We start from the raw sequence: 12741 nt of genomic DNA on the forward strand, positions 1-12741 counted from the left end.
CCTCCTCCTCCCTGCTTCTCTTGGATGAACAAGAGCTTATGCTGAAATACTGAACTCTTCCTCAAGGTGTAATTTATTAATTGTAAAAAGGGAAACAGGAAATAAGATGGTGAACAGGTTGTGGGTTAAAAGTGTTGCATCTTTTAACTAAAAAAATTTTCATGTGAGATTTTTACAGATGCTATATGGCTTTTGAGTCCTTTGCATTAAAACTGGTTCAAGGAAATAGGGAATTCTCAGCATATTGAATCCAAATATGTGCTGCCTCTGGAGAAGAATAATGTCTGCAATTACTTACAGGGCCACCAGGATTCCCAGGTCTTCCTCTTTCTCCAGCTGGACCTCTTGGTCCCTAAAAAACATACAAAAATGAAGTTGTTAAATGGCTTCTAAAATATGATGGCTGAGCAAAGAGTCATTGCTCTTATTTCCACATCTCACTATTGTTCACTGCATGTGGTGGTGTAATTAAAACGAAAAGAATGAGGAACAACCCAGTCAACATTTAAACACTACATGCACATATTTACCGGTTGGCCTGGTGCTCCATTTACTCCAGGAAGACCAGTTTCACCCTGTTGTGGAAAAAAACAAAATGAACTTTGGTGAGAACATTTTTTCATTTATTCAAGGAGAAGAGACACAGAAAAATGCCCAATTTTTTGTCCCTTTCTATGTGGTGCTGGGTGTCCTCAGCATGAACTGAGGAATGAGAAGTCTAAACAAGTGTCAAATCAAAAATTAAACAGGAAATAAAAATCAGAAAGGCCCAGTTTTTAAAATACTATGCAATAAAATCAGATGACCCAGACATGTCCTTTCATTATCTCATGTTTATTATGGCTGGAAAACTGGGACATGATGCAGTTCAGAAAGTCTAGCTCCTTTGGAATGATTTTTATTCTTTTCATGGAGATAATAAATGGGTTTCTTTAATACTTACTGTATTTTCATAATTGTTTAAGAAGCAAAGCACAGCTATGCAACAAACAATGGAGGTCATTACCTACTAGAAAGATGACACTCCAAATTTTTACCTTTGGACCAGGAGCACCGCTGTCACCCTTGGCACCATCTTTTCCATCAAAACCCTGTGGAAAAAGGAAACCATACCTATGAATAGTATTCCTCATGCATTCTGGAAAAATTAATTCCTCTTGGCAAAATATTAAGCCCCAAAGGGGGCATATTTTCAGTAATGAGTGCTGTCAGCTGTTGTAACTCTTCCTGGAATTAGGGTTGGAGCTCTACAATTGAGGTAACCAAATAAAATTTAACTCTTTGTTATGAAAGGTCAGATCACATTGTCCAGAAATTTAATTCTATGATTCAGTCTTAGAAATAATGACAGGAAGAGCACAGGCTCAGCTGTACTCAACATACTCAATACTTACTCGTTGACCTTTCATCCCAGGCATCCCAGGCATCCCAGGGTGTCCCTTGTGACCCTAAACACATAAGTATAGAAAGGTTAATAAATCATGTACTTATGAAGGGCACAAGTCAATGTTCACTGTGTGCTGTGTTCACTTGACTAGAAATTGGAAAACAAAACCTTTGATTAGAAGACCATTGTTACTGGGGGCTTTTCCATACCGGTAATCCAGGGATTCCACGATCTCCATTTCTGCCTGGTCTTCCCGGTTCTCCCTGTTGAAAGAAATTTTTTTTTTTTTAATGTTTTGCAATTAGGTCACTTAGTGGCAAAGCAACCAGTTATGGTAAATCAAGGCTGGAGCTGGAGTAAACTGGTAAAACTTTCACCAAAGACAGTGGGAAATCCTATCAGGGTGACAGTTCACTCTGTGACTGCCTTCTGGAAAAAAACTGCCAGAATTTATAAACTCAACTTTTAACAAGATTTTAGTTAACTTCTAAGTTATATCAAGACAACTTTTCCTAAGATATGATCCCAGAAAACTTATTTTTGATAGTAAAACACTCAAAATAGGCAAAARCTGTAGATATTTACCTTGCCTGATAATTTACCTGCCCAGAACTCCCAGCTTGACACAGACAATGGTGTCAATGGCTGTAAWTCCCATAGTAAGATTTAAAGAGAGCAGAAAACTACCACCACAGTCTGATTTTTGATTTTCCTTATAATTGCTAATTTATTTTGAATCAGACATAAATACCACGTTTTATGCTTATGCTAGTTTTGGTTTGGTTTTGGTTTTTTTGTGTCAAATTGCCTGCTAAAGTTGAAACTTTTTTGGAATGGGCAGTTATAKCTAATGTAAGCCAAATCTAGTTTCTTAAAGTCGTGTTGTCAAATGGAGAAATAGGGAGATGTTAAAAATTCTCAAATGCAATGGTATTAATATGCTCTGTTGTTTTGCAATTTAATGATTTTTTTTTCTTTCTATTTATTGATAACTGGATGAATAATAGTGAACTTACATCTTTTCCTGGTGGACCAACTGGGCCTATCATTCCAACAGGGCCTGGAGGTCCCTGTAAAAAAAAAATCAATAATAACTACAATAATAAAAACAAATATGAAGTATCTTTCAAATTAAAATTGTATTAGGCATCATAAATACTTGTACATTTGACATAGATCATAGCAAACAGCCAGGATGAACTGTAAAACTTCCAACTTCCAGATTCATGACACAAGATTAAACAGGTTCATGCTTTTAAGATCACRCCTTTAACATACACAGTGATACTGAATGGGTACGTACAGGAGGGCCAGGTTGTCCTGGTTCTCCAGGRGAGCCTTGGTATCCAGCAGAGCCCTGGAATGCAGTAAACACCCAGTTAAGATGTGAACAACTACATGCAGCATTTCRTGGTGCTGTTATCTTTTATATTGTCATAGTTGTAAGGAAAATTTTAGTCAGATCAGTCAACAAATGACCAAAGGTGAAGTTAGCAGAACCAATCAGAACATGCCTCCATGAAAACAGAATTGAAACTACTCCTCTAAATGGAGATGTCACAAAACTCAGACCCTCTGTGTGTTCCYTGGATGTGTATCTCCCACTTTCCTTTGCCTCCTGTTAAATTTTTGTATGGATAAACATTTGGCAATGTTAACAGGATGGCAGACATCTTAAGTAATGTTAACTTATGTCCCATGGACTTGCAGAGATCTCAGGGGTTCATGAGCCCTTAAGCAAGCACAGTATATTGTCCTCAGCTCTTGAGTCTTGGTGATGGTACAGCCCAATATGACATTTATGCATAAAATTCTTCAGCACAGTATCTAGATTAATCACTTGAAAAGGTACTTAATATTCTTGACAGGGAAAGGAGAAGCTCATATAAAAGAATACAGGATGAATACGAGGAGATTGATGTTACTTACAGGGGGACCTGCATGACCGGGTGGGCCAGGGGGGCCACTGGGGCCAGGGGGTCCTGGAAAGCCACTCTATAGTGTAGATTAAAAAATAGTAGTTACATTAAAGTAATATAACTCTAAAGCTTAACATAGTTGTAATATTCATCAATAGCTGTGAAATAAATTTTTACATAATTAGTACAAACACCCATGGTGATCTGCACTTGGTGCAGTAAAAAGGAAGCAGCARTATATACACACAATGCTGAAAAAGTTCATTGTCTAGTTGTCTCTTCAGAAAAGGTTTCACTGGGTTGCTCCTGGAAAGCTGAGCTAACACCCTCCCAAGGTGTTTTCAAAGATGCAACTTTTCCTTTTTGAGTCACAATTCCCCTTTACACCCAGCTCAGATTTTCAGCTGCCTGGAGGGAAAGAATAGAAACTGGAACCTAACTTGAGCACCAGCTTCTCTGCTGTGTAACTGAGCTTGATTAGCCCCATACTAGAGTTTTCTCATGACCTAGAGATCTAATGAATTAAAGTCATACTTTTGTTACTGTCAGTAAGGTAAGCGTTTTCACCAGTGAAATATTTTCTGAACTTTAACAGTACTAAGCCATAAAAAAGAAACAAAGTCTGGATGAACCAAAACTCAAAATTTCTACATCCTGTGGCAACAATCACAAAAGGATTTGATACTGCAAAACAGAAAACATTKAGAAGTTAGCACAGTGGTCTACTGCAGCTATAGGGGGTTCTTTAAAACAAGCTTCTGTTAAATTAAGCTCTTCATGTGTTTCATACAGCAAAAAGAATCACATATATGAAGGACATGAGGATCACTGTGTGCTGCAGTACTGGCAGAATATTCCATAATTGATATTGCATATAGTGTGTTTCATGGGATATTGTCATATTGTGTCAGAATAGGTATTACAGATGCATAATTTTCATAATRCAAGATTAGGAGTACTGCTGTACTGTCCTGGCACATGTAGGACAGTACACTGCTATGCTACAAAAGTATGTTAATAGTGGTTCACAGTTGCCTTTTGCTGAAAAAATGTGAGCCATTTTAATTTGCTGTTTTAAAGGACACGAAGTACAGCAAGAAGCCAAGCTTCTAGGGTTTGGGAAATGAGGTTGCCTTTGATATGTGAATACCATGAGCAGTCTCTGTTAATTGTTTGAGCTCATTTGATATAAGGTAAAAATAGATTCAATAAGAATTAAAGCTATCAACTCATCAATAGCAATCAATCAATTAGACATACAGCTATGAACAAATGAGATATAACTGTTTTTCAAGTTACACACTGAGGAGATAAACTGATAGTTAGGGGTGTGCTTGCTGCCAGCATCTCCAGACTCTGAAYGATGAATGAGCATCCTTCAGTTAGAGAATGTGTGCTGGTGAAAAGAGACAAAGAAATACGTGGAGGTTACATGARCAAGTGAAGAGAAATGGATGTTAAGCACAAAATCAGCCTACAAGGAGTGCAAAGCCATGGGAAGCAGCAGTGGAGAGATGTGTGATTGTGGAAATACCAGGCAYGGGAACCACACATGAACAAATGTTGGTGCTATATTTTCTTGTTTTAATAATCTTCCAAACTATTTACATTTGAATATTTATTCATTAGGAGCATTTCAGTTGAAAATTGATAAATTTATAAAATAATAAAGAAATTAATCTATGTAATGCTAATTATAAACATTATCTAGCTCTAGTGATTTCAGTCACATCTTCCTGTAACTGCTGGTACTTACTTTGAAGTCACATATGGCATGATGTAACATAAAACAATTTATGAAAGTATACAGACAACCCTGAAGACATTCTAGGGTGCCTAATAAAATACTTTGGTGGGTTTTTTTAACCCAAGTCTAGGGGTAAAAGCACAAGAAATCACTAATCTCCTCCAGGAAAAAATTCAAAATAGAGAGGAGTAACCTTAGTTGTTAACTGAAGGTGTCTTGGTTACCTGCCTGCTTCAACACTTCCCATATTAAGACACCACGTAGCAAAATGCAGATGATGTGATAGCTGTGGGTAAAAACTGTGAGGAATGAGGAATAAACAAATACAAAAACAGATGTTTGAAGAAGACCAACGCATGAACGATTGTATTAGCAAACAAAGAAGGTAGAAATAAACAGATTAAAATAAAGGTGAGAAAATAATGACTGTATTTCAGGAAAAACAGCTGTTGTGATTAGTGAAGCTTAATTCACAAGATGATCTGATAGAGCCCTGAGAAATAACATATTTGCTTGGAACTGCTTTGATTTGCTACAATATGTGATGCCCAAACCATGTTATACAGAATTGGGCTGAAAATAATGATTATGCTTAATGAAGCAAAGCCAATTTCCAGTAAGAGCAATTCATCACATCCTCTGTTTCGCAGATTGCATGAGTCAAGAACACTTCATGTTGAATATCTCTAAATCCCAGTGCCTAAAAGGAGAATCRTGAGGTGCAACATTCAGATTTAAAAGTTTGAACCAAGTCTAGCAGGTGGATACAGCATCCTTAGTATACAGTCTGAGTAGCTGTGGATAAAAAAATGGTAATTATAAAATGAAAAAGTAAAAATATTTTGAGTTTTGGAATGAACAAAGTTTATAAGAAGGATTTACTCACTTGTTATTGGGCAAGTTTGAATTGTGGAGAAGTTACCAAGTATGGAGTATCACACTGAGTAAAGACAATGATATTGAGTGGGTGAAAGAAGACTAAGGGCAGTGGAAAAGGTAAAAATCGTTGGAAGGAAGGGAAGCAATTAGCAGAAAAACATCAAGCAGATAAATGAGGAAYGTACATGAGGGAGAAAGGGATAAATGTTTAGGTGGTGTAAGAAGGTGAATCATAGAGATCAGGCAAAGGAAGGCAAGATACTGAAGAAAGGAATTGAAAAAGAAAAAAAATCCAGATTATCTATACTTACTTTCTAGAATAGTATTGCTGAGCAAACTGCTGCCTTACATCACATTCAACTTGCAGGCAATAATTAAATGAAAACTTATATTGTTAAATTAAAATCAGGATACATACACATCCAAGGTATAATCTACAAGCAGAAAATTTGTTCTTTAAAAAAGAAAAAAAAGGACARAACAAAGGCTTTATCATCTTACAATAGGTTGTGGGTACCCGATACCAGCTGAACCAGCCTTCACATCATAGGAGTCATACTGTGGAGAAAAACTCTGTAAAAGAAATAGAGAAAAAARRAARRAARRAAAAAAAAAAAGTGATGCTACAAATCAAATAAATCTRTTCTTACACTGGTATGGCAAAAGCATGGAAATAACAAATTTGTATCTGCTGAGTAGTACTAGCTTGACATACAGCTGCCATATATTTATATCACCCATAAGACAAGCTCAGCCAATCTCTTCCTTCTGAGTTCACGGTGACATTAGCTCCCCAGGCTGGGCACATCCATTTTTCTGCTTGACAGCTGCACCCCAGTTGAACAACAGAATTGCCATTCTTTCTTCTTTTTCTCTTGTTTGACTCCTTCTAAGCTTCATTACCCAWTTTCTCTGTCAGTCTGTTTTCTGTTTGACTTAGTTGCTGCTCAAGGAAGTTGAAGAAGTATTTTCTGTTGCACTAAAGAGCACARCTGTTTATTATCATAATTATTTTCCTGATTTCTTTTACCTGTACCTAATGAATGACTCATTTCACATTAGCAGWCTTAATTGAATGCATTAGTGCAGTGATGCATTAATGGCTCACAGGTGACTGAGTTTTGCCTGCTCTCCCAAATCCTTATCGGGATCCACCGGCACATCTTTGATACAGCACTGGAATGGGTGACTAATTCAGCCTGTTAGCCTCTCTCCTGTTTGCATCTCCAAACCCCAAACCAAAATCACTGTGGTGCCCACTGGTACTGGGTAACTGCTCCACAGCTCAGTCCTGAAGAGGTAATCTCTTTCAGAATTAAATAAAACCAAGACATCATTCCTCAGTTTATGTCTTACCTGGGAGTGGGAAGCACATATGAAAGTTACAATCAGTTGCCTGTATTCAAAAGTAGCAATTGTTTTAACATACAATTTTTATTAGTTTTGTGCTAAAGAAATCCCGTCTGGTCAATCTGAGCTCGGTCCCCTGCATGGGTGACAATGTCTGTTCTTAACAAAGAACAGCCTGGGGCTCAGGGCTAAAAAACTTTAGTTACAATTAGCTCTCTTGCTGAGTCTGCCCAACTCTTCAGAAATGAATTCAACATTCAGTGAGCCAGAAATAAAGAGGGAACATGGCAAAGAGTACTTGCATGTCATTTCCCTGCAAACAGAGGACCAGTGCTTCAGTCTAGTCCTGTGGGACTGTTTCTTTATTAAACATGAATTGGTCACATATAGGAAAGTAGGAGGGCTCCCTAATCATTAAGTTTATGGGGAAATCCTCCTACACACGCTTTCTGATCAGATTATTTCTGAGTTACCTAAGTCCCTCAACAGATCTGGCCCCAAACGTTTTAAAAATAAGGTAAGGCAGATAATAAGGTAATCGCATTCCAGAGAAATTTTATGGACAAACCCCCAAAACAACAACAAAACCCCACCTACCACCCATTTCTGTTTCCCAAATGAGATGGATACCACCGAAAGCAAAGCCCCTGTAAAATGCAAGGGACAGGTGCCTACAGCATTGCTTTGCATGGCTTTGAACTGCAAGGTGGAAGCTGAATGTAACAATGACTTACACCACCACTTATACTGGGACATGACTGGCAGATCCCGGGGGACCCAGGAGCTCCAGGGCTCCCGGGTGGTCCTGGTGGGCCAGGGAGACCATTTCTGCCTGGAATTCCAGGAGGACCCTGCAAAGACACAAGCAGAGCAGATRGAGACATTATCACTTGCCTCCTACTGCAAGGACATTGCAGGACAAACATTTCCATTCATAATAAAATCTGTGTGACTGTGGTGGGAAACCTCTCCTAAACACAAGGCCACAACCAAACATTCAGGGAAGACAGACAAAGTTCACACATGGAAACACCTGGTTGCTGGAGCCTTATTGCAACATATGTCATATGATCAAACACAAGAAATATTTAACTGGTCAGTTCCTGAATCTAAAATTATTACTGCTAGCACAGTACCATAGAGTTTTTTTTCTCCTACTGGAAAGAAATATAACAAAACACAACAAATGTGATACAGTTTGGACTTTCTTTCTCTGTGTTCTTGAATTTTTGGGAGTGTTGTTGAAGGTAAAGTTCTAGTTCAAAATAACTGTATGGTACAGTCCTGCTGCAGACAGAGCAGACATCAATTAAAGCAGGATATTTTGGCAGCTTGAATGGGATAAATAGCACTAGAGGTATGGGGTCTTCATTTTAATCATTTCCTTGGGAGAAAAAAATAAAAGCTGCACTTACAGGGTCTCCTTTGGGGCCTTGGTGGGCTACTCCAGGAGTCTAGGAAAAAAAGAGAAATAATGAAATTAAAAAAGAAAATCAAAGTAGAACAAAAAAATTGCACACATAAACAAGAGCAAACCACTTTTAAACATTTGAATATAGTTTTATCTATAAAACTATAGCTATAGATATAGATTCCATTTATTCTTATTCAGTATATTTAAAAGTTATGGAGTTTTTTTGTCAGTCTATCTCCATTTTCTTTGATCATCCACAGAATTACACCTCCCCTGCAGGCACAAACATGGCAATAATGAAGTCAGTAGAGCTTTGCCAATGAGTGGAGTAGGAACAAAAGTCCACTGYGGAATGCTGTGACAGTTTTCTTGTGTCCTTCTCGGTCCAGCATGTGAAGTGTGATTAGCTAATTTTAAATCCTCAGATCTACWGCTCCAATTTAGTTATTTATCAATTACTAATTCAGTTACATGTTGCTCTCTGGATTTTCAGTTTTTRTGTTCAGCTGCAAGCAGTAGCCAAGAATATTTGGCTGAATCCATCTAGGATCTTCAAGGTTGCATTTCCCTATACATCATTCAAGGTCATCAGGACAGCTTCCAAGGGGCTGACCAAACCCCTGTTTTAAAGAGAGAGGCTGGGGGAATAGGATTATCAGGAACCCCAGGGCTGCTGAGACTCAAAAAACAAAAGAAGGATGTGTACTTAAAATCCATCACACTTGTCACTCATTTCCACCTCTCAAACTGTTCATGAAGTAGCTCAAGTGATCCTGGAAACAGTGGAGTTGCACTAGTGTGGTGCAAATAAGACAAATATTTGTGTGACATATTTGTGTGTGGCATTCCATGTTTAAAGAGATGTCTTATAGAGCTGCAGAAACACTTCTGTCTCCCACATCTCTTGCACTCTCTTATTTTCYAAATAAGGATCTTCAATGTGTCTGTGGCCACCTATGTACTTTAAATGAATCTCATGGATCTTAAACACCACTGAAATATTCGGATGGGCTGAGAGCTCAGTAGAGCTATCTCACTCACTGAAGCACTTAGGCAGGGGGCTTGGCATGTAYTAACATTCTTGATTTTCCTGAGGTTAAGCTGCTACAACTGATTTATATAATGTTGGAGTCTATAAAAAGATTATGATATGGTGTGTACAGTATTTAGGTATGTACAATATAATCACCTTTCCTTTACAGGGCRTTAAGTCAGCAATAAGCCTGCAAAAGGAAATTCACTCTGTGATGATGCAAAATTGAGTAGATAAGAATGCAGACTCACAGGGTGCTGTGAAAATTCTCTATTTTTCTTTGACTCTGTGTTGGCATTGTTTTCTTGGATATAGATGGAGTATGGTCAGAAATAAGGTGTTTGCATTATTCCTATGCTTTTCCATAAAATGAAAAAATGTAATGGCTAATTGGTGCCCTCTGTTGCTTTCTACTGTTTTTGGTGCCTGTTATCTACCATAAAACTGAGCTGAAAGACAATATTTTCAGCGGCCTTGTCCATCCTAAACATTTACCTAAATTCAGAAAGTGGCATTGAAAAGTGTTTTAAAGCATCTAAGCCAAAATGAAGTGAGGTTGACATGCATCAAGAAGGTAGTGACACCAGAGAAAAAACACTGAGAATAAGATTACTCTTGGAGGTGGTGTTGTTGTTTGTGGACAAACGGGACAGCATTCTCCAAAAGGAATCTCTGGGTTGGGGCAGTCCAGTTCCTGATCATCACAGATGATGTCATCACAGAGAACAGATCCCGTGTCGCACACGCAGATTTGGCATGGCTCTGGTTTCCAAACATCYCTGTCAGCATAATACTGCCCAAGATAGGTACATCCTGCCACTGGAAAGAAAGACAAAGAAGTGTTGAATATGATTTCAAACGTGTTTTCAAAATTAGAAATGAATAACATGAAAACTGTTGGATAGTTTGTTTGGTGTTCTAGTTTACAAATGCGAAATAAAAGGCTAAATGCTCCTCATCAGGCATGGGGAGGATCTGTTACATTAATTGCAGAGTCTGCTCTGAGTCTATAAACAGTCATCAGTGGAAACTCCTGGAGCTGAGCCAAAGCCCAATTAAATCTCTGATAATTTTCCATCTTGAGTAATTTTAGTGTCAGACTGAGTTACTGTCTAATTAGCAGTTGAATTCTCTGCTGCAGCGACAGAGTGAATGTGCCAAAGCTCTCCAACAASAGTCTCACTGCCCCACTCACACATGGATGTGCAATAAGCCATCTGTCCAGAACCAACTCCTGTCACCAGCATCTTGCATTAATAGCTGCCACCAAGGGATTTCAAARTGTTTATTGAAACCCAGCATATGTGACAGATCTGAAAGAATGTTCGCATTAATTGCCCAAATGGTTTGCAATTATTGTATCAACTGGCCTGCTCAGATGTTACAAGTGTCTTATCTTCAGAAAAAAACATTGTTATTCTTAATATTAACAGTTTTGTAAATTCCGTCCAACAGCTGTTTTACTGATCAAACTTGTTATGGACTATGAATATGAAGACTGACAAAAACTGCCTTCAAGCATTAAATTTTGGGTTGGTGTTTTCTTTTAAAACATGAACCAGAAAGCCAGATAATTTAACAACCAGTATAAAATAACACCAAGTGCATCTAATTTGAGTTTTACAAGCTCATGTTGAGTTTTGTAGACATTATTAGAAGTCTCAGATTGCAAACATAAGTATCAATGAATGCAATGAATAATATAAGAAGATTTTTTTTCATGGATATTGAAAAATAATTGAGTTTATAAAAACAGCATTCTGGAGAAAGAGCTATTTGTGTGCCTACATCATTCTTAAAACTTTAATACCAGAATAATTCACCCCACAGTGGTGGCATATAGACATATACACCACACCTTTCAACAAGAGAAACAAAATGACAAAAGATGTAATTCAAAGCTCCGACAATAAAATTGCCACTGGCTCAAGGCAGGAATTTCTGAATGCCATCAAATCGTAATGGCCACAATTATCTAGTACAAGACTGAATCCAAATTTATAGTGCAGTTCTTTCCTATGAATTATGCAGTCCCCTTTCTTTTACCCCCTGCATTTTTGCTCTCTGTTTTTTTCTCTTTTCCACCTCTGCATTAGCACCGTGGTCTYTTTTTTTCTTTTTCTTTCCCTCTGTATTTGTGGGTGTGTGTTCCCATTCCACACCAATACTCTTTGCTAATGTGCACACTTAGATGGGTTTCCTCTCTTCTCATGCTTTGTCTGCATTTCACCTTTCCCATAATAAGGAACTTCCCTTTTCATCTTCCATGAACCTCTTTTGCTTTGTACCTGAACCATTCCCCTTTATTGCCATGTACTCAACTGAACTTCATTTTCTCCTGCTCTCTTGCCCGTGTTTCACTCAGCTGCTTTTTCTTGACCTTATTAACCTGACTTTTCCTTCTATTTCACCATGAAATTCATCACCTCCTGGCAGGAGCTCAGGAAGGGCAACAGGGAATAAAATCGTGGCTCCCTGAGGGGAGAGCCAGAGCACAGATCTYGGGACAGAGCACTCCATGGGACAGGACGTTCCTTTCCCCAGTTTCAATCCTACTACAGGCAGTGTCCATGCACACCAACTTCTGTTATTTTTGCACTTTAATTATAAAAGAACCAAACAGGAAAATGTTGGCTTGTTAAAGCTGGCACTCCTTATGGCTAAGAGTTGATTTTGTCCAGTATCTTGATTAGAACAACCAGATGCAAAAAACTTCAAAAACCTTTTTTAGACATTTTCAAGCCAATATTTTTTTCTTTGCCTGATGTCAAGCTGGAATCCAGTATTTTACCTTTCTTTGAAAACAAAAATCTTAAAATCAAGAACCTTCCATGTGAAAACTCTCTCCCYTCAGACATTCTCTATCACTTAGAAACTCACTTTTTCCTTTTCCACCCCTTTTGGGCCTCACTAGAAACTTCATATTCTGCACAAGAGAGATGGAGAAGAACTGCTCATTTCCAGGACAGTCTCCTCCCCACATGCACATGTTACAGGGTTATGGCATCAGAG

The 12741-nt window shown here is 38.1% G+C and overlaps 1 protein-coding gene across 1 annotated transcript in view; it reads right to left on the reverse strand.

Annotated features, from left to right (window-relative positions):
* Positions 1–12741, reverse strand: part of COL3A1 (collagen type III alpha 1 chain) — a 48205-nt gene that overhangs the window by 20187 nt on the left and 15277 nt on the right. Inside the window, exons 2-13 of the mRNA XM_057382991.1 lie at positions 10343–10548; positions 8698–8736; positions 8017–8133; positions 6434–6505; positions 3317–3382; positions 2691–2744; positions 2404–2457; positions 1597–1650; positions 1395–1448; positions 1038–1091; positions 531–575; positions 299–352 (exon numbers count right to left, since the gene is read on the reverse strand). Of these exons, the coding sequence (XP_057238974.1) occupies positions 299–352; positions 531–575; positions 1038–1091; positions 1395–1448; positions 1597–1650; positions 2404–2457; positions 2691–2744; positions 3317–3382; positions 6434–6505; positions 8017–8133; positions 8698–8736; positions 10343–10548 (869 nt within the window). The remainder of the gene's footprint in view (positions 1–298; positions 353–530; positions 576–1037; positions 1092–1394; positions 1449–1596; positions 1651–2403; positions 2458–2690; positions 2745–3316; positions 3383–6433; positions 6506–8016; positions 8134–8697; positions 8737–10342; positions 10549–12741) is intronic.

Source organism: Malurus melanocephalus, unplaced genomic scaffold, assembly GCF_030028575.1.
Source record: "Malurus melanocephalus ecotype Western Australia unplaced genomic scaffold, MMel_1.1 scaffold_598, whole genome shotgun sequence".
Lineage (NCBI taxonomy): Eukaryota > Metazoa > Chordata > Aves > Passeriformes > Maluridae > Malurus > Malurus melanocephalus.